The sequence below is a fragment of the Empidonax traillii genome, unplaced genomic scaffold (assembly GCF_003031625.1).
Source record: "Empidonax traillii isolate 1590-97213 ecotype Southwest subspecies unplaced genomic scaffold, ASM303162v1 scaffold87:size1256882, whole genome shotgun sequence".
In the NCBI taxonomy this organism is placed as follows: Eukaryota; Metazoa; Chordata; class Aves; order Passeriformes; family Tyrannidae; genus Empidonax; species Empidonax traillii.
The window spans coordinates 350786-371890 of record NW_020955280.1 but is presented as its reverse complement, the minus strand read 5'-3'; the positions used below and the strand labels follow the sequence as shown (position 1 = coordinate 371890).

General features: G+C 53.1%; 2 protein-coding genes across 9 annotated transcripts in view; one reads left to right on the top strand and one right to left on the bottom strand.

The window, feature by feature from the left end:
- Positions 1–9920, bottom strand: part of SIK3 (SIK family kinase 3) — a 70729-nt gene extending 60809 nt beyond the window's left edge. For 2 of the 5 annotated variants that reach the window (XM_027881341.1, XM_027881342.1), the window contains exon 1: positions 9749–9910. The gene's annotated coding sequence lies outside the window, so the exon portion shown is untranslated. Of the gene's footprint in view, positions 1–9748 lie in introns of all 5 variants that reach the window. The other 3 variants (XM_027881339.1, XM_027881340.1, XM_027881338.1) reach the window with 2 other exon arrangements.
- Positions 9360–19538, top strand: PAFAH1B2 (platelet activating factor acetylhydrolase 1b catalytic subunit 2). Of its 4 annotated transcripts, none has more exons than XM_027881372.1 (6): positions 9360–9515; positions 13874–13961; positions 14163–14252; positions 15070–15186; positions 15741–15863; positions 16360–16744. In XM_027881372.1, exons 2-6 carry the CDS (start codon positions 13881–13883, stop codon positions 16636–16638), a joined length of 690 nt encoding a protein of 229 aa, XP_027737173.1. In that variant the 5' UTR covers positions 9360–9515; positions 13874–13880; the 3' UTR covers positions 16639–16744. The 4 variants fall into 4 exon arrangements, with proteins under 4 accessions (XP_027737173.1, XP_027737172.1, XP_027737171.1 ...); XM_027881371.1 differs by lacking the exon at positions 9360–9515 and adding an exon at positions 9748–9766 and having other exon boundaries at positions 16360–19538; XM_027881370.1 differs by lacking the exon at positions 9360–9515 and adding an exon at positions 10116–10230 and having other exon boundaries at positions 16360–19538.
- The last annotated feature ends 1567 nt before the right edge of the window (positions 19539–21105 follow it).

Genomic DNA, 21105 nt, shown 5'->3' with positions numbered 1-21105 from the left:
GACAGCCCTAAGAATGCCACCATGTGCCTGGGGGTGTTGTTAAACACTCCTTGAGCTCTGGCAGCCTTGGGGCAGTGACCGCTTCCCAGGTCAGATGCTCTGCTGACAGAAGTATGAGATGGGCAGAACCCACTTCTAATCCCCATCTCCAAATCCTGAAGTTCATCGTCACGTTCTCTTGCCCAGGAAAAGGGCAGGTTTGGAGACACTCAGCCTGGAGAAGGCTCCCACCTTGCTCCACACAGACCTGACCTGCTTTTGTCTTGCCGTGCTGCGAGCAGGGCTTTGTTGCCATGGTGAAAGCTCTGACACATTTAGTTTTCCCACTAATTTCCTGCTGCACTAAAGCAACTGATGCTTTGCACCTTGCTGCTATCAGAGAGCAACAAGGAACCTCAACACCCCCACAAACTGTTCAGCCACGTGCTGGTTACTCTGCCAACACCACTTTTCAAGGCAACTTTAGTTACACTTCCTATATAAAACCTCATCTACATCAAGATTAGGTACTCTCTTCATGTTGTCTCAGGACATGCAAAATTTGACACGCTTCCCAAGGGTTTATCTTGCATCCTAAACCCATCTGCCTTTAAGTTAAGCCCTACAAGTGATTTTGATGATCATTCAAAAAAGAACTTGACAATTCAGTGATCCTCATAATTAGGGGCTGCATCCCATCCCTACCTTTGAAAAAAGGGGCTGTGGTTTCAAATCCCAGACTGCAGTCCCTGAGCCACCACATTTTCCTTTGAGCTCACACGAAGGAACTAACTTCATACCCGACTGTGTCACTGGTGAGTGAAAACAAGGATCCAGTTGTGTCTGTGGAACCAAACTGGGACCAGCAGCACACACACACACACACAAGGCAAAGCAGAGACTAAGGCCCACACTGTCAGCAAATGACTCAGAATCTGCACAAGCTCCCACTGAGTGGGAAAATACCTATAGTCAGCCTTCAACTTGTCATTTTACCATGTAATGGGAGTCTCAACTTGGATGAAAAAACACATGAATATTTTGTTCTGACTAAGCACAGGTTTCCCCGTGCACCTCAGCTCTGCCAGGGCAGTGGGCACACGACACCCACGCTGCAGCAAGCAGGGAGGGAGCAACCGTGATTTCCTTCTCCACCAGCTCTGCACTTTGTTTCCAACACAAACCAGCTGAATTAACCAAGATAAAGGAAAAATCTTTGCTGTTTTTTTTTTTTTTAATCTTATACTTCCCAGAGCAGCTCACGGGAAAAACAACCTCTGTGCAAGCCAAGTATTAAAATCCTTGTACAGAGAGTGAATCAGAATGATTTTTATTGGTTTCCAATGAGATTGTGCTTGAAAACAAACAGTTGCTGTACGACTGACAACCCCCTCACTGTGTCAGAGCGCCGGAGACGCGAGAACATAGATGGGCTTTGTACAGCTGAGAACATGCTCCTTCATGGCTGCTGGGGACGATGCAATTTGGTTACTGGGACATTTACATGTGCAAAAAAATAGACTACAAGCTAAGCTGTATCATAATCAGTTTGGTGGGGGGAGCAGGGGGAGCCCTACGGCCTCCAAAAGTGCTGAAAGCGGCTACAGCTGTTCCAGCCTCAGGGTGAAGAAGACACAACTGCAACAGGAGCTTCCCGCAGAAGAACACCATTGTCTGCTGGTCACCTGGGAATGAGAAAACCTGCCATAAATCACACAGCACATGACCCCTTCCCTGTCCGAGGCAGGGCAGAGGCCGGGACAATTCCCGGCAGCAGCGAGCAGGCAGCACAGGCTGCCCGGAGCCCGTCCGTCAGCGGCACTCCAGCCAGGCTGATAACCTTGACAGAGCCACTTGCAAGATTACAGCCCAAGGATTTCCTACAAGCACATCTAGAGAGGAAAGACTAAGTACCAAGACTAATGCTTTTCATCTTCGGTTGCTGCCAGTGCTATGAGCTTAAACTAAAATGTGGGGCGTGCAGGGACACGGCCACGCTGCCGCAGCGGCTGAGAGCAAACGCTTTCCCACAGCGCTGATTGTTTCAGCTGAAGGGAAGCACGGGCAAACATCTTTGTAAGGATTTAGACACACATGACATGAGGCATTTTTTCACCTGATTTCTTCGCTGCCATTGTCCTGCAGTCTATATACCAGAAGACTTAACCAGCTGTGCCTACCTGGCAAGGGTAAACCTGTGCATCAGCAATGCTCCAGACTCCTGCAGGAGCAGCTCAACACCTGAACAGACTGTATCCTTCCATCCCAGACAGGAACCAGCCCCAATTAGGATCACTGCTGCAATTCAGCCTGTTATCTGATCACACTTCACACACAATGACATACAGCTTGTCAACTTGCTCCTTCCATTAAAAACACTTCATGTTGTGAAATGCAACAATTAGTTTTTTAGGCATCATCTTCAATCCAGCTGCCTTTGCCCAGCAGCAAGAAGCCTCAGGGCTCCAAAGATACCCTCCTCTGAGAGGGGCCAGAAACACACCTGGAAGCACCTGATGAGCCTGAACGCAGCCAAAAAATTCAGAAGCACTTCAGGCTACACAACAGCAGATCCCAAAGCCTTAAAAAAACCCGCCCTGTGCCCGCAGTGTGATGGCCATGGGTCATGATAGCCCATCCCTGCTATCTTCCATACACGTTCCATACGTATTCCTGCACATAACACCCCCTGCACGGGCAGAGGTTACCCAAGAAAAGACACAGCTGAAAGCCCAAGCCAGCCAAAGAGCCAGAACAAGCTGAGAGAGCCTTGTTTAGGTAAGGAAAAACCTGGAAAAAATGTGTCTTCCCTTCTGCTGCAGAAATCCACAAGCACTTTCCCAGCCTTGAAAACACCTCACCCCGTCCCTGTCACTCAAAGCTCCTTCCAATAGGACCAACCACATTTTAGAAGTTATTGGAAGGAGACGAGAAACATCCATCTGCTTGCTGAAAGGCAGCAGACGCACGCAGCCTCCAAATCCAGACTTTAATTGAAACACTTTAATCTGCTGCCGCGGCCCCACATTCTCTGTATTCCCAGCAGTGCCGAGGCGTGCGCTCGGCTAATGGAGCTCTGACAGTCGTCCTGGGCCTGGCTCCCTGTCAAACCACTCCGGCCTCCAGCTCTGGGCCCACAGTCGCCTGCTGATACCCCACAGACTCCTTTTCTTTTAAACCATCTTCAAAACTCGATAATTAATGCACTATAACTGCATGAGACGCTTTAAGGAGCTGAAGGCAGAGCCTGAGACTGCCAAACCATACAGGAAAGGGGGAAACGTGGGGGAAAAGCTGCACTGCAATGAAAACACCCAACTGGGCTGTCAGTAAGTCACCTCCTGCATTGCACAACACTCAAATTCAGGCCAATCACCTCATCCATCTGCAAATCAAGGTGATAACTCAATGCAGGCAGACTGCTCCTGTGAGCAGGCCATAGTTAGACGGCCGAGGCAGGACTTGGGAAGCTGGTCAGGCTCCCACTTCAGTCCCTGGCTGGTTTCTCTCTGCGGCTCAGCTGACCTGCTTCATGCTGGGCTGAATCACCCTCTGGACAAGCCGACCCCAGCACTCCCATCCCAAGCCAGGTGAGCCACATCCCATTGCAGCTGCACCTTCCACCGTGCCAGAGCATGTTCTGCTCCTGCAGCCACATCCCCACATGACTCGCCAGCTCCTTCACACAGACTCTCAGGAACTCCAGCTCCCGACTCCCATGGGGAGCTTTGCCAGTGCCATGGTCACCTGGGACAGCCATCACTAACCCTGCCTGCACTCCAGCTGAGGGGCACGAGCCAACACTCGTATTTATACATTCTTTTCAAACCTTTGACGGCCAAAGGACTTTCAGGAAGAGCATCTGCACTCCAGCCACCAAGTTGTATCAACAGTCAAAGCTACCAAGGCCACACACTGCAGGTTTGTGCCCAGCTCCCCACAGTACAGTCCTGCATCTCACACGGAGGGGTGCTGGAGTCACTCCCAACATACCTGTACTACAAAGGACCAGCTCTTTGCTTCACTTCTTCCATGCAACAAGAACTCTACTCCCAAACTCCAGCTGGCTGGAAATTGCCCCCAACACTTGATGCAGAGGATAACCAGCGGCAACAGCAACATTTTGCTGTGATCAGGACATGGGCTCTGCAAGAACCAAACACCTCAAGGTAATGCCTGGCAAGGTACAGCGGGATCCACCTGGGGCTGCTCCAGGATCTCCTGCCCATCCTCTGACGTGTGGAGCAGAGCTCAGCTCAGCTCCCCCCACACATGCTGGGCTATTTTTGAGCTCAACGTGTCAGTTCCACTGGCTGTGGGAGTTTGTTTGTGTGGGTTAGCATGATTCGACTACTTTGAAACTTGGCTGAAGCCACATAATTCCCTTTTTATGAAGCCCCTTTGATGGCCATTTAGCAGAGAGGGCAAGGTTTAGCCTCAACTAGAGAGACTTGGGGTCAGAACTACTAGAAAAAGACACATAATGACTAATAATGAATCAGCTTTCAGTGGTTTCTTCATCTAAGTGTTAACACAGCATATTAAACCCCTGGACTGGGATCAGCAGAAAGGCCCTGGCTGCACTAAATGAGTACAATGGCTTAACTAGAGAATCTCCAAATTGCTCTATTTAAACCCTGCGAGCTCCAAAAGGAGACACTGGAGCCAGTTTAACCCTTGCTCGTGTATGTTCAGCTGAAAGAAACAACTTGCTGTGCAGCTGATGGTGGGACCGACAACGGCGGGACCCATCGTGCTCACAATTCTCATGAGAATCTCTTCAGCCAGGGAGAGCTTCCACCACAAACTGTGAATTCTACTCTGCTGGCAGTGCTGGAGCAACTTCCCAAAGCTTTCCTTTCATGGGGAAAACACACAGTTGTTATGCAATCGTGTTGATGAGAGCAAGAAGGGGCAAGCTGCTGGGGCAGCACATGGCCACAGCCGTTGCACAAGGCTGATACAAGACCCAGCGAGAGGAAAAAGGAGCTCAGTGCTGCTTCTCTGTGAAAATGTCTAATACCCAAGGAGCCCAGTCTCCCAGCAACACACTGCCATTTCCTTATTTCCCTCTCACGTAATTCCTCCTTCAAACACAAATGAGGAGACAGCTTCTAGAAACCCTCATCAGGCCTCTGCAGCCTTCACAAAACCTCTGTGAGATCATCCAGGAAAAGAGACACCGACTCCTGCTACTCTTCCTACTCCTGTCAGTGGCAATGGCTTTTTCCTCACAGGATAAGTACTTTACCTGCCCAAAGATGCCACCACCATGTTATCAGGGTTTGCTTCACCTTCTCTCCTGGTGTAGCAGCTCCAAAGCATCTGCCCAGCAAACATTTGGGAGGAAGGGACACCGGACAGGAGGTGGGAAGCAGCCAGGCTGAAGAGGCACAGAAGATGTACCCACCTCATCCTCCAATTAAGCCAATAACCACACAGCTGAGAAGCAGGTATGAATTATCTTGGCTCTTTCAGACTATTCCTCCTGCCCAAATAGGCTCAGGGTAGGTGCCACAGGTGCACTAGTTCACCCTGCCCACAGTGACCTGGCTGTCCTGGCCCCATTTTTACCTGTTGGCACTCCCTGAGAAGCAGCCTGATCTCCAACTCATCGTGCTCTGGCATTAATCTCTTGGTAATTAAATGTTATTTGCTACAGCAAGAGAAATGCTGCAATGAAACATAAAGTGTCAGGACTTCAGCCCACAGTGGATACAGGCAATGCCTCTGTGAGGTTTTAGGAAATACTCCCTCTTATCCCCACTGTGGCAACTCTGCTTAGCCAAAGTTCCTTTCTGGCTTTTAGGCTTTTACTGAATCTCCCCACCAAACAAGAACTAAAGTACAACTCTCCTGCAGCACACAAGCAAGAGAACAAAGGCCCTGCGAGCAGCAGGATAATGCTGCCTGCGGAATTAGCCATCCACAGCCACCAGCTTTCCTTATGGCCACAAGAAACAACTGCCAGGACAGGTGAAGCACCAACAAACACTGCAAAAGAAAAGGAAAATGATCACAGAGAGGTGACCAGGCGAGGCCCTCGCACAGGTCATTGCGAAACGTGCGGCACCAGCACTGAACAATTGCACTTGACACGAGGATGATGAGTCACGGCACGGGGCTTATCACACGGGCACGCTGCTGGAGGGAGCAATCCACAGTCATCCCAGAGCCACGTGCCTCGCTGCCACACACCGGGATCTGGAGGAGCAGGACACGGCAGCCACCAGGGCTTCTCCACCCTCTGAGCTGAGTGCACCCTGCATGTGAGGAGAGAAATCCAGGTAGGTTCTCACTGAGCCCCCAGAGTGTGCCAAGCCAAACCCAATGATCCATCAAGTCTGCCAGCCCCCTTTTTATCCTGGGTTTAAGTGCCACAGTGGCCACCTCCAAGAACTCCAGTGCAAAATGTGTTCTGCTGATGACTCCAACTCGCCCAAAGACAAACCACAGAAACTCAGCCACTTCTCTCATGGAAGGGAGCATCCCCTCCAAGTAAGAGCAGAGCTGCCTCCCATTCTCCAGTGGTCCCTCTCCTCCCTCCTCATCCCCAGCAGCTCCTGAAGGCTGAAACAGAGCATCCAAAGAGTACAATCTGTGCTCCATGGTGCACCCATCTCTGTGAACATTCCCTGACCAGCCCTTATGAAAAAATGTGGCATAAGAACAACCCCAGTGCCTGAACAGAGCTGGAATTCAAATGCAGTCACTTGGATGATTTATAAATGGAAATTCTGCGGAAAACAATTCATTCAGTGGGCCACTCAGAAGATTTTTAGCACAGAAACAAGAAAGGGTTTCTTGTGAAAGATGAGAAGAGAGAAAGGCGAGGGGGACAGGAGGAAGGGTGCAGCAAGATATCCTGCAGGTGCCCAGTTCATCCCAGTCAGAGCAGCCCCTCCAGCTCCGGCCCAGCCACCAGAGCAGCTCTGACAGAGACAAGAGTCCAACTTTGCATGGGCAGAGACTGAATGTAAATTGCTGCCTCGGTTAATACGTAAATTGCCGACTGTTCCCTTCTATTCCATCAGCTCCAGCAGAGACAATCATGAATACAGGCCTCCTGCCCTTTGGGATGATTAACATTCCCCTTCCTCAGTGTCCCCAGCACTGCTGACCCACATTCAGCTCCTGAAATGCAGTTCTATGTAAACTGCAACGTTCGGTGTCAGCAGAATGTGCCAGCCCAGCAGGGCCGGGCACACACAGCTCACGCTCTCCTCCTCTCCCTAAATAAACGCAGTGCTCAACTTCCAAAGGGCCAGGAAAATCCCAGCCCTTTAATATCAGACCAGGCACTGAACTACTCCCTTGCTTCTCTTTTAAGGGACGAGGGGACACAAGCCAGGAATGCTCAGGCTGTTATCTCCAACTGTCATGTCAAAGTCCACTTGACCTGGTAAATGTCCATCGGAAAGGAAAATAGACTCCAACACCTCATCAATAGACCACCTATAATTCCAGGCTCAGCAATGGACACTGGCCTACGCCATCATTAATTTCACCTCCTGGAAGAGGCCCAAAAACACAGGGTACAATCTATTTCCAAGCTCACACAAACATTCACAGTGGAATTCCTTCTGAGACACCGGACGAGCGTGGTTCCCAAGGAGGGGCCATGACGAGCAAACCAGCTTTTCTCTAAGAGAATGTGACATGGGGTCAAGTTTGTGCAGGGATTTGGTGGCTATATTTGAACTGCCTGGTTCTCCTATGCAGCCACTACTAGAAGAGAGGGATCACCCCAGGAAGGGGCTGCCAGCACACACAGCAACGGGGCTACGCTTGTGTTCCGTGATCAAAGAATTCTTTCAGATCCCTAAATGGGACCGTTTTGCCAAGGTTCTGCTCGCTTCCAAGTTGTTTCCATTAAGTCAAAGTGTTAAAAGTGTAACTGTGATGAAGACAAGCTCGCAGTAGCATTATTTTGTATTCCTGCTGCCAGTCAAAAACGCCTTCCCATACGGATTCGTCCTTTCCAACACATTTTTGACACCTCCCCTCTAACCTCCTGAATCCCAGAGCCTGAACCAAGCAGCTCCTCTCTCCTTTCCTTCTCCTTTCCCAGAGCCAACAGCAACAGTCCTGTCAATGAAGGGAAAGTACTGAACCCACAGTGCTCTGGGTTTGCAGGCAGAATCCAATCCGCTCCCTCGCACTCCTCTCCACAGGCTGGGATTTGAAAGGAAACCTGACCTCGGAGTTGAGAAAGCTTCCAGGTCAAGTTTCAGCTCCAAGCTATCCCAGCTCAGCAGAACAGATGGCAGTTGTTCCAGCACAGGTATTTCCCCAGGCTCGGGGAGCCCTGGGAGCTCGGAGGGACAGGGACAGGATCTCCTCGGTGCAGGGGAACGTGTCACACCCAAACCCACCGCACACTCCAGAGCCCACCAGCACCTCACTGACCCACCAGAAAGGAGCTGGGCTGCTTCCCAAGGCCCACAACCCACCCTCGGTCACCCCAGGGCAGCAGGAATGGGCGTACACTGCTGTTAAGCGAAGCACAAGTTTTTCCAAGCTCAGCATCCTCTTCCATCACCCACAAACAACCTGCAAAATCCAGCCTTGGCCCTGCCAATGAGGGACACGATTCCCAGACCAAATTTTAGTGCATCCTTCAGATAAAATCAACTGTTCCCATGCAAAAGACGGTCTCTGCTTTGGTATTTTGCAAACTTCAGAGTCAGCACCATTGAAAAGAAACCTTGACCCAACGAGGGAGGCTGGAAACAGGAACAGGAAAACAACTTGGAGTTGGATCACTGCTTTTTCAGGAGTGATGTCCACTCAGGGTGATCAGTCTCCTGTACTCCAAGCACCTGAACCCACCACTCTGTTTCTATCAGCGAGGTTCAGGTTTATTGGGGAGAACAACAGCACCGAACAGCTGAAGCGCTGGTTAAATCGTGGCATCGAGCACTTGGAGGCACAGAAACAGCCATCAGAGCAGGCACAGGAACAGCCATCAGAGCAGGCAAATACAGCCCAGCCCTGAAAAGAACTGTCCAGGAGGTGCAATAGCCGATTTTCCCCCAGCCCCTGCAGTGAATCTCACTTTGTTCCCCGGGCGCAGAGCCGGAGCTCCATCAAACCCGCGCCATGGTCACTTTCCCCTCGTGTTTCCACACAATGTCACCGGGGAAATGACAAGGGACACCCCCGGCGAGCCCCCGCGGGAGCGCAGAGCGGGGCTGCGCCCACGGCCTGCCCGCTGCCTTCCCCCCATCCTGCTGCCCTCCTGCCGCAGCTCCCGGGCAGGATCCCGGGGTGGCACTGGAGCACGCAGGAAGGCGAGCCCGCTCGGGGAGCTCGGTGTCACGGGCGGCACCACGAGCGCGGCGCCGGTGCCGGGGCTCTCCCGCCGCGTCCCGGGGCTCGCCCGCGCCCGGATCCACCCGGAGCTCCCGCCGCGCTCCGGGGCTCACCTGGCCGCACCTGGATCCACCTGGATCCGCCGCTCCCTCGGGAGGCCCTTCCTGCGCTTTCTCACGGCCCTGGGAACACTCGGCCACGATCGTTTTCTCCCCGCTTCGGTAAGAAACGAGCTGCCCCCCAGCCCACCTCCGCGTCCCCCCCGGCTCCAGGGGCGCATCCCGGGTACCGCGGGCGCATCCCCCCCGCTCCACCTCCACGTTACCCCGGCGCCGCGGGGACCCGCGGGGACACCCCGCTGACAGCGGCCCCGGGCCCGCCGGGCCAGGGGGGAGCTCGGGGCCGCCCCCCCGCTGCCCTCCGCACCCGCGCGGGGGGTGCGCGCCGGGCTCACCTTGGCGCGGGTCACCAGGTGCGTGGCGAGCTTCACCACGGCGAAGTTGCCCTTGCCGATGGTGCGCTCGATCTCGTAGTAGCCGATGCGGGCGGGCCCGGGGGGCCGCGGGGGCGGCGGGGCCGGGGAGAGCCGGGGGGCCGCGGGGGGACCCCCCGCTCCGCCGCCGCCGCCGCCTCCTCCCGCAGCCGCCGCCGCCGCCATCTTGTCGCGCGGAGCGAACCCCCCCGCGGGGCTGCGGCACCGCGTGAGCTCATCCGCGGGGGGGCGCCGGGGGGGCGGCCGCTGCCATGGCAACGGGGGCGGGGCCCGCGCGTCACGGCTGACGTCAGCTACGCGCGGCGCCCCCCGGCGGCCGACAGGGGGAAGCGGTTTTGGGGCGAAACCCGCCGGGAACGGGAAAGGCGGCGCTCGTGACGTCACTGCGCCAAGGAACGCCATCCCGGGCTTCGCCCCGGAGGGGAGAGGGACGTCGAAGAGCGGTGAAGTGATGTCACGGCCGCGGGGCGGGAGGCGCCGCGGTTTTGGGGCGAAACCCCGCAAGGAAACGGGGAAAAGAGAGATGGGGGGTGTAATAGATTGTTAACTTTGTTCATAAAATCTTATGTGTAGGAGGGAATAAGGAACTTTTGTTATAAATTAACAAGATAAGTTTCATGGACATCCTGTTAATTAAGCAAGTGTCAGTAAAAATAATTGCTGGCATCTTGCTAAACAAAGACGTATCAGTATTGGTAAAATTTACAGCTGATAAGAACTGCAGCTTTCATCTTTGACAAATCCCAGATGACCACTTAGCAATAAGCCACGAACTCAAGCCTCAACGCAGCTGCATTCAAAACTCGGGACTTGGAAATGTATAAAAAGGAACATTTACTACATTTTCAGTGTGTGTGTCTCGGGCGGGGCAACAGCCCCCCCAAGGCCACCCAGCGCTGTTTGCTTTATTATCGCTTGCTTAATAAATTTATCAATGTTTAATTGGAATTGAGTTGTCTAAATTCTTATAGTAACTTATAACGATTTGGTGCGTTGGTTGGGAATCCCAATTGCTTTGGTCTGAACTCCTGCAGGGACAGGGAGGCGCTCTATCTCCGGATAGCCCTGCTCTGAAGGCTATTCTCACCAAACTCTGGGTCAGTGAACCCAGTAAAATTTCAATAATAAAGCAAAGAAATCTGCAGACCCCCTTAAATTTTGTGCACGAAGACCCCAGGGAGGGGTCAGTATAGAGTTTTCTTTTTTGGGAGGTAATCCTAAGGTGTGCCTGTGTGAGAGGGCCAAGCGAGTGCGGGCTCTCCTGTAGTGCAGTTCCCACAGCCCGTGAGGGAGTGGGTCATGACCGAGAGGAAGTGAGTCTGTGTACGTTTCAAGGCACCTTAGAAGGTGGGACAGAAGAAAAGCAAGCCTTCTGGATCCCATGGGGAAGGGCGGTATCTCCCCACAAAGCCCATTAGGATGAAGGATAAAACATTAGAGTAATTCCCCTAGGAAGAAAATTAAATCTAAGAAAAAGATGATATGTTATTATATAGAAGCTTGGGGAGAAAAGTCATTCTCTAATCCCCATATTATATGGCTCGTATTCGAGTATTCCGAGGATTGGGTGTGTCAACAAGCCCAAAAACCCCAAATGTAAATCCCTTATGGTCCCCCCTCTATGCCCCTCATTACCCTCCCTTTCCAAAAACCTCTCTTCTGTCTCCTTTGTTTCCAAATGTTATCCTCTCCATGCCCTGACAGAGGCAGTGAATGAGTGATAAATAAACATGTTTTTTTTTTTCTAGGCAGTGTAAGCTTTATTGGTTAAATCTAGTTTGTCACTACTTTTGCATAGTTCTGAACTTCTGAGTATTTTCTTTAAATTCTTTCCTTTTTCAACTTTACTACACCAGGAAGTTGTTCTCTATATATGTGGTTTTTAGCAATAAAAATTTTATAATTCTCTTTAATTTATAATCTTCTCTACTTTTGTATAATGTCTTTACTATGGTTCTGCAAAACTGAAGTTCTCTTTGTATTCCACCTTCCTCTGTCTTTCTATCAAATATTCTACCTCTGCTTTTTTATTTTTAATTACATTAGTTATCCTATGTCAGTAAAGAAAAACTATACCAGAATATTTTAGTTAACTACAACCCAAACAAATGCAAAAAAAATCTTCTTGTAACTATCACTGTTTATGCAATATAAACCACCAATCTGTGAGGGCAATTTATTTGACTGTGTTCTAAATTCCTGCTGGAATACTTCCTAATCTTACCCAGGCTTCCAGTAAGGGGAAGAGGAACAGAATACATGCTTTCACACCTGCCTGTGAAGCAGTGTTTGTCTTTTTATATAGTACACCTCGAGCTTCTAAACATCCTTGCAGTAAATGAAAAAGCAGGGAGGGGATTGCAGTGAGGACATTTTACAAATCTCACTGCCTTATCAGATCAGAGGTGCGAAAATCCTGAAAGCACTAAAACTCGTAGGACAAGTTAGACAACCCCGAGAAAACTCAGAACTTTTTTATTAGAAAACCTCTTGGGAATAACAAAACAGTTAAACCAAATTTTAAAACCTAATATATATATATCTGGGAGAAAATGCAATCCAACACCCCTCCCAGTGGGAACTGTGACTCAGCCCTAAATTGGCAAAACACCTATAAACATGGTTAAAACGAACTAAAGAAATCAAGTGAATGACAAAACAGAGGCCTCAAAAACTTACTGAAAGAAGCCCCAAAAAAATGTACATGAACAGGCCTCATCAAATTGGCCCAAAGTCCAAATAATGTATAAATGTATAAATGTATAAAAAGGGACATTTACTACATTTTCAGTGTGTGTGTCTCGGGCGGGGCAACGGCCCCCCCAAGGCCACCCAGCGCTGTTTGCTTTATTATCGCTTGCTTAATAAATTTATCAATTTTTAATTGGAATTGAGTTGTCTAAATTCTTATAGTAACTTATAACAGGGGGGAGACCGGCCAGTCGGGGGGTAAAACGTGTTCGCGGAGACATCGCTCCGACAGGAGCACCTCTCCTCTCGGCGGCGTGACGTCACTCGGCGGGGTTGTGATGTCAAGAGGCAAAACGCAGCGGGCTAGCTCCTCGTGACGTCACCGCGAGATTGGGTGGTGACGTCATCGCGCCGTGCATGACGTGTTTCCGGGGTGGGCGGGCCTTCCCGTGGCGCGCGGGGCGGAAGCGGAAGCGGCGGCGCGGGTGGCGCAGGCGCGCGGGGCCGAGCGCAGGGGCCGCGCCCGCCATGGAGTCGCGGGGGAAGGAGCCGCAGCCGCCGTGAGTGCGGGCACACCGCGGGAGGGCCCAGCGGGGAGCAGGGGGGAGCGAGGCGCGGCGCCGAGGGACTGCCCCGCTGAGCCCAGCCCGCCGCGGGGGGCGTGAGCCAAATCGCCCCGCGGCTCCTCCTGCGGCGATTCCCGCGGGACCCGCGGGGACCATGAGGGGTCTGGAGCGCCCCCGGTGCGGGAGCTGGGCCCGGTTAGTCCGCAGAGGAGGCTGAGGGTGGATGCCGTCACAGATGCGTCCCGGGGGTGTTCAGAGCGGTGCCGCGCTCTGCTCGGGGTCACGGCCACGGACCGGACCGAACCAATGAGGAAGGAGCGGCTGCCCAGCGAAGGCGGGGAGTGTCCCTCTCTGGAGACATCACTAACCCACCTGGATGTGCCCCTGCGTCACCAGCTCCAGGTGGCCCTGCCTCGGACAGGGCGATCCCCAGAGGTGTCTCCCAGCCCCAGCCATTCTGTGATTCCGGGATCAATCCCACCGCTCCCGGAGCCAGATTATCCACCTGGGCCCTGGAGCTCAGTGGCTGTAAGCTGGATCTCTCTACATTAATAGGGGCTAATCCCCAAAGTATCAGCGTTTGCTCTCGGGTTATTAAAGCTCAGGTGTGGGTCTGCAGAGCATCCTTGGAGCTGGCCTTTGTTCTCCAGTCCATGGCTCCAGGGAGAATGCCAGATGCATGGAATAACATCCCTGTTGTTGTTATCAGCCAGCCACCAGTGTGCACAGGAACTGTGGGTGTCAGGAAGGGCAGTGTTTTCCAGCAGCCCTTGTTCCCCAGCCATGGCACTGCTGGAAGCAGCTGGTGTGGGAACTGTTCTTTCCACAGGAACAGGATGGGCATGGGGGACTCCAACCCGGCAGCAGTGCCACACGCCGCTGAGGACATCCAGGGGGATGACAGGTGGATGTCACAGGTGAGGCTGGAGGGGCACGGGGAGCCCTGGGGGGGGGGTATCCCCATCCCTGGTCACACTTGTGACCCCAAGGCCACAACAGCCCAGTTGTGTGTCCTGCCTGTGTGTGCTGTCGTGGTGGAGCAAGGGAGGAGGGGTCTGGAACATCTCTCTGGTGGGGAGAGGCTGTGGGAGCTGAGCCTGGTTACTCCTCTCTCACAGCACAATCGGTTTGTCCTGGACTGCAAAGACAAGGAGCCCGACGTGCTCTTCGTGGGGGACTCCATGGTGCAGTTGCTACAGCAGTACGAGGTAGGGATGAAGGGGGGAGAAAAGTGGGTTAGAGCAGCTGGAGTGTGTCTCTCTCTAACCCAGGAGCTGCTGATCACGTGCAATACTGATGGTTCCCTCTGTTCCCGTTTCACTGCTGTCTCCTGAGGCGTTCCTGCCCTGCTTCCTGAACTCCCCAGTGCCTGGGCACGGCTTTACTTGGCTGCTTGACCTCCCCGAGCTGTTTGTCTCCTTCTCTGGAGCCATGACCAACTGCCTTCATTTTGGCACACGTACAGAGCCCCTTGGCCCTCAGGTTCCAGCCTCCCATCAAATCCCCTGTGGGTGTCCCTGCTGTGGCCAGAACACGTTTAACCCTGTAGCACTCGAGGTGCCTGAGGCATTGGCACAGTGGCTTCTCCCTAAAACTGCTGGGGCAGAGAAGAGCAGTGGCTTTTTGGCTCTTGGGGCAAAGAGGAGCTCTGCTCCACCGTGGTGGCAGCTGAGCAGCTTTGTTCTGCAAGAGCTGCTTCCCTTTGTTCTAGTTTTGTTACCTGGGGATGAAAAGGATTTAATCAGGTCACAGATTCCTCCTTCAGAGGCCCCGTGCCTAAGTCTGTGACAGATCAGCTGGGGTCTCTGCTGAGTTGGGCAAATCACTGCTCAGGAAATCTTCCCCTTTGTGCCAGGTCTGAGAGACTGAACATCAGCAGCTCTGTAAAGTGAAGCCTCACCCTGTGTCTAAATGCCCTTTGTGGAGTGAGTTTTGAGAGAAGGGCTCCCATTAACCCTCAGTCTAGTGTGTTCCCTTCTCACTTAGGATGCTGCTCTGAAACAGCACCTTGATTTCTGCTTACAGATATGGCGAGAGCTCTTCTCACCACTCCATGCACTGAATTTTGGGATTGGTGGAGACACCACAGGACATGTTCTATGGAGATTGAAGAACGGTGAACTGGAGAACATTAAACCCAAGGTACAAGCAGAGAACCCAGCCAGGCAGCCCTGTGCTGACCGAGGGCAGACTCCAGTGCAGAGTGGGGCAGAACTCAGGGAGCAGATGGACTTCTGTGTCTGAGCACCTCCAGGCATTAGGGTGTGTTTGGGAGCAGAGCAGGGGGAATGGCTTCAAACTGAAAGAGAGAATGACCTTCCAACCCAGGCCATTCTGTGATTTACCTGTGCCAGGTGTAGCTTGGAGTTGCAGCCGCCTCTTGGGACGCTGAGCTGCGTCCGTGTCCCCTAGAAAGGGATGAGAAGTATTCACTGCAGAGTTGATGAAGATGTTCAGGTGTGCAGTGAAGATCACCTGCACTTGCAGCCCTGGACAGTGTCTTGCCTGAGAGCAGTGGGCAGTGCCTGCCCCAGGGCTCAACTGTCAGCCTGAGTTCAGCCTTAAGCCCGACCCTCCCCGCAGCTCACCAGCCACCAGTGATGTTTATACAGGGATTTCAGGGTCATCAGCCTGTTACAACTCGCTCTGGAAAAGCTGCAAACATTCTTTTCTTTTTTTTTTTTCCCTCCTTGTAGGTCATTGTTGTTTGGGTTGGAACAAATAACCATGAAAACACAGCAGAAGAAGTAGCAGGGGGGATCGAGGCCATCGTGCGCCTGATAAACGCCCAGCAGCCACAGGCCAAAGTCATTGTACTGGTAGGTCTCCAGGAGCAGTCACTTTATCTGTCCTCTGCTTTGTGCCTTCCCTTGCTGGCTTGGCTTTGCAGGAGCCCTCCTCTGGCCCTTCCAGAGGTGGGTGGACTCATCCCATTAACTCTGCCACTCCAAAGTGTTGCTGAGGAAGTCCTGTGAGGGGAAGATAAGTGCCCAAATCCTACTTGGCTTCCTTATCCTGACAGCTTAGCTGCTCCCTCTCTTGCTGAGAAGCTGGACAATGGCAGGAAAAAAGCCCAAAAGAACAGAAGCTGATATATTTAAAAATTCAAAGAAAGGAGGTGCCCTGCCAGTCATGCCTGTAGCTCATCTGCATTTCACATTAGGTCTGAACGGACAAATTCTGATTCAAGGGATGAGTTCCTCTTGTCACAGCCATCGTAAATCTTGACAGGCAGCCCGAGCTGGAAGGGAAAACAGGCCTCCTGTTGCCATCAGACTCATACAGAGCACTTTTTTTGCCTCCTTCTTGTGCCAGGGCCTGCTACCTCGTGGAGAGAAGCCAAACCCGCTGCGGCAGAAGAACGCCAAGGTGAACAACCTGCTCAAAGCCTCGCTCCCCAAACTGCCCAACGTCCAGCTGCTGGACGTGGACGTGGGCTTCGTGCACTCGGATGGCACCATCTCCTACCACGACATGTTCGATTTCCTGCACCTGACGGGCGGGGGGTACGCCAAGGTCTGCAAGCCCCTCCACGAACTGATCATGCAGCTGCTGGAGGAGACCCCCGAGGAGAAACGAGCTGCCCTGGCCTGAGCCGCCCACGTCAGCGTCGAGAGCATCATCCAGCCCATCAGATCAGTTCTGTCACTGGCACTACAGAATCCTTCTTTCTTAAAGCACTTTCCATTATAGAATGTTACCGGATGTCCGTACCTAGTGTTTTGAGGGGGAAGGCTCATGTTTAACTGGTCTTGTACGTACGAGGGCCGGCTTGGTTGGTTTTATTGCAGGAGGAAATTAGCTGAAGAAGAGTTTTACTTTTAAACCATTCCTCATTTAAAACGAGAACAGGACTGTCACTCTGTGCCCCTCTCATGTCTTGTTGCTCTGTGATTGTCCTAGAACCCCTTGTAGCCTGTCTGACACTGCTCCTGGCTCACCATTCCTGGCTGCAGCCATCGTGCTCTGTGTATTTGCCTGGGAACAAGAATCACATTCCACTTGCAAAAGCCAGAACAGATGCATTTTTCCAAACTCGGTCCCACCTTTTAGAGGTTTGGGGGTTTTTTTTGTTTTGGTTTGGGGTTTTGTTGTTGTTGTTGTTGTTGTTTATTGTTTGTTTTTTTTACTGGGGGGTTTAAATGAAACGTGTTGCTTTCTCACTCTTTTCTGAAGCAGCACGAAACTGGAATTCAGAAATTTAAAGAAGCAAACGGTTACCTGAGCTCATGCAACACTCCCAGGTGCTTGTCTCGTGCTTGTCTGCCCATGCCTGCTAGCCAGGGCACCTTCCCTCCCACGCAGCTCTCCCGGGGGCACCTTCCTTGCCTCCCACGCAGCTCTCCCGGGAGCATTCCCGTTCGGGTGCTGCTGCTCTCCCCTGCTCCTGCTGCCCGTGGTGTCGCTGGCTTTTAGCAGTTGCTCAGTGTAGGATTTTAATGATCCGTTAATCTGGCAGTCACTTCCTTGCTCCCTGGAACTGACAGACATGCCTCTGAGGTCCCTGCACCACAGGGCTCTTTGCAGCGCTGTTCCTTCTTCCTTTTTTCTTCTTTTTTTATCAAGTATGAATGTTACATCCTTTTTTTTTCTAAAGCAAACCCACATGAACAGCCCCTGGCTGCAAGGCCCAGATTACTCTGAAGCTTTACAGATCCCAAGGTGTATATTTCTTTGTTGCTACTGGTTTACTTGTATAAACATTTTATTTGAGCAACTACAGCCTCTTACAGTAAAAAGTGAAGTTAAGGCATAGCTTTTCCTGCCCTGGACACTGCTCCTCACCTCTAGCATGGGAGCTGGAGGGGCAGGTGCCCTCCTAAGGGGCTGTGGCTCAGTGGGATTTCGGTTTGGTTTGCAGTTAGGAGGGCTGGTTTTACTGAGACAGCCTTTCATTTAAAACTGAGAGGTTCTCTTTCAGAAAGAAACGGTTTGGACCCAAGAAGCAGGGCCCCGGATGGATTGATGACTTGAAAATTGATAACTATTTTAAACCGAGTCTCTTCCTCCCTGGCTTACCTGCCGGAGCTGGAGCTCAGTGGTGCCACACTGGCCTCGCTGGGTTTGTGCTCCCCGTGGGACCCACGCGCAGGTAAATCTGGGAGGAACAGAGAGCTTCACTCGGTGTGCCGAGGGATGTGCTCAGGTGTCAGGTCCTTGCTGAAGCCCATAGGTACTGTACATAGTCTGTCTGCCCTTTGCTGTGGCCAAGGGGCTGGTGTGTAACTCTGACCTAGCATTGAGGAATCCCGTAACGCCCCACCTCATCCCCCTCCTCCTGTAGATTTGATCATAGCAGGATTCCTGCCTGGATTGCATGCATAGTGTGTGTTTTGTTTCCAGTATATGTGATCTACACACAGATGAAGGAAAGGTGAAGTGTTCCCCTCGCCGGGATCAGGTGCAGGGAGTTGCGCAGTGCCATGGGAGAGGAGGGATCGTGATCCAGATCAGGAATGCTGCTCCCTGAGGCTGGCTTTGCACTCCTGGCCTTGCAGGGCAGGCTGTGAGGGAACGCTGCTCACGCTTCCCATAAGGTGCTGGCTGGAGAAAGGGGAAGGGCAAGTGGAAAATCAAATGCTAAAAATAGGCTGCAGTGGAGAGTTCTTGGGAAAGGGCTTATCCCACCCCCAGCCCCCTCAGGGAGCCAGGATAAACCCCATTCTACTCCCTGAGAGCTTTCCACCTCTCCAGGCTTGTGAGAAAAGGCAAGTGTGTGCTAGTTAATCTGTGCATCCCTGCTTCCCCTCCTGCTGCTGCTGCTGCGTTTGGCTGAAGAGATGCTAACCAGGAATGTACTCCAGTAAAGCTCCGACTTCTCCGCTCGGCACCCTGTGCCCGCTGTGAGTCAGCCCCTCTGGCAGGGTGCCGAGTGGACCGGGAGGTTTGGCAGCATCCGGAGGCTCTGGAGTGTCACCAGGGAGGCTCTGCTGGCTCTGCTTTGGCTTGGCTTGCTGAGGTGCCACGCTCTGTGCTGGTTCAGTGCTCACGGCTCTGCTCCGTCCCTGGTGCTGGAGAGGGAGGACGGCGTCTTCTCCACTCAAACTTGGCTCTGCCTGGCAGGGAACTGCCCTGCTCACTTGAGAGGTGTTGTGAACAAGAGGGTTCTGCCTTCTCGCTCACCTAGTGCTGAAAACCGAGTGCCTCGTGTGGGAAAGCTTCAATTCCAGCTCTGGATGTCCCTCGCGACAGGCCTGGGCTGGAGCTAAGGGCTCCTCTAAGTGAACATTCCCAGTCTGGTGTTTATTGCAGCAGAGAGGAAAACAAACTAACAGAAGGTGTGAAATGTCAGAGTCTTGTGAGGTGCGGGGCGGGAGGACGAGGCAGGACGGGAGCCGTGAGGAGGAAGGCCTGTCCCTCCCCTCGCTGCCCGCCCGCCGCCCCGAGCCTTCCCCGGGACACCACCATTGTGATTCTGCTTTGGCAAAAATGCATCGGCTGGTAGAACTCACTGTTAGTGCATATTTCGATATAAATGTCAATGTTTCACCCACCGTGTCGCAACCTGTGTGTGTGTGTGTGTACGTGCCGAGGCACCTCCTGCCTCTGTCTCGGTCACTCCTGGTTGGTCTCCGTGGGGCCGAGGAGGTGCTGCCAAACCTCCCACCGAGGGCCCTCCCTGGCTCTGGGAGTTGTGCTCAGCCAGATCCTCGCTCCCGATTTAATTCCTGCTTTCCCCCGCTCCGTTTGGGGCTTTTTCTTGTCTGTTTTTCCTCCTTTCTCCGTGCAGAGCTGAGGTCCTGCTCCAAACCTGTGAGTGCAGTGCTGCAGGTGAAGGGAACCGGTATTTCGGCCCTCGACAGGACATAGGCTTGTGCTCAGCTGCCGAGTGGTTTATCTCTAATAGCCCTGGAGTGAACAGGGAAGGCACATCCCCACGCAATCCCCCTCACGGCCATCCCATGGAGGCGACTCGAGTTCGATCAGAGTCAGTTGGAGTTCTGCTTCTAGTCCCGCATGGGCGTCCTTCTGTCCCTGAGGTCATTCCATCTGCCACCAGCGTCACCACCTGTACCTGGAAACGACGTGCAGACTGTCCAACCCGGGGGATCCTCAGGGAGAGGAGGCCCAGAGAAATAAAGTGCACAATAGCAGCAGCACTTGTCTCGTGCCGTTTATCCCACGGAGCCGGAGGCAGAGGTCCTGCATGTCTGAGCAAGCCCAGAAAGTGGCTTTGGGACAGGTGACGTGGGGCTGAGCCGCTTCAGAGGGGGATTTTAAACCAAAAAAAAAAACAACTGCAGACAGAGAAAATGTGATATAAAGCCCCAGAGCCCTTGGAGAGAGGCCTGGAGCTGGCTCAGCAGCAGGTGGGACTGGAGTGCTTTCAGAGACGCACACTAAACGCAGCGTGGCATCATTCCTGCTTCCCTGAGGAACACAGCCATGGGAGAACTTCCAAATCACTTCAGCCTCTGGTGATGAGGGGTGCTGCAAACTGGGGGGAGGCTGCTGGAGCCCCTGTGGGAATCCAGAGAGCAGCAGGAGAAAGGGATGGGGCAGAGCCATCCATCGCCTGGCAGGGGATTATTCTGTGTCCCCACGGACTTTGGGGACAGGCAGGCTGGGCGAGGGGCTTGGTGGGTGGCTGGAGCATGGGCACGACCCTGGGACTTCCCTGCAGGGTGGGGGACAGGGACTCCAGTATGGGGTTTCCTCTGAAGCAGGGGCTCCTCCATGGGGCCAGGCTTCCCCTCTGGGGCCCTATATATGGGTAGGGCTCCACAGTAGAGTGGGGCTTCCCCTGTGGGGTCCTAAACGGAGCAGGGGCTCCTTTATGGAGCCAGGCTTCCCTTGTGGAGTCCTATACAAGATGCGGGTCCCCTGTAAACCCTATGGCGTCCTATATAGGACAGAACTCCCCTACGGCGTCCTGTACAGAGTGGGGGCTCCCCTATAGGAGACAGCTTCCCCTGCGGGGTCCCATATGGAACCGGCTTCCCTTGGGGGATTCCACACGGAGCAGGGGCTGCCCTACAGCCCCGGGCTTCCCCCGCGGGTCCCCGGGAGGGGGGTTCCCCTCCGGGCCGGTCCCCCCGGCCCCGCCCGCCGCGTCACTTC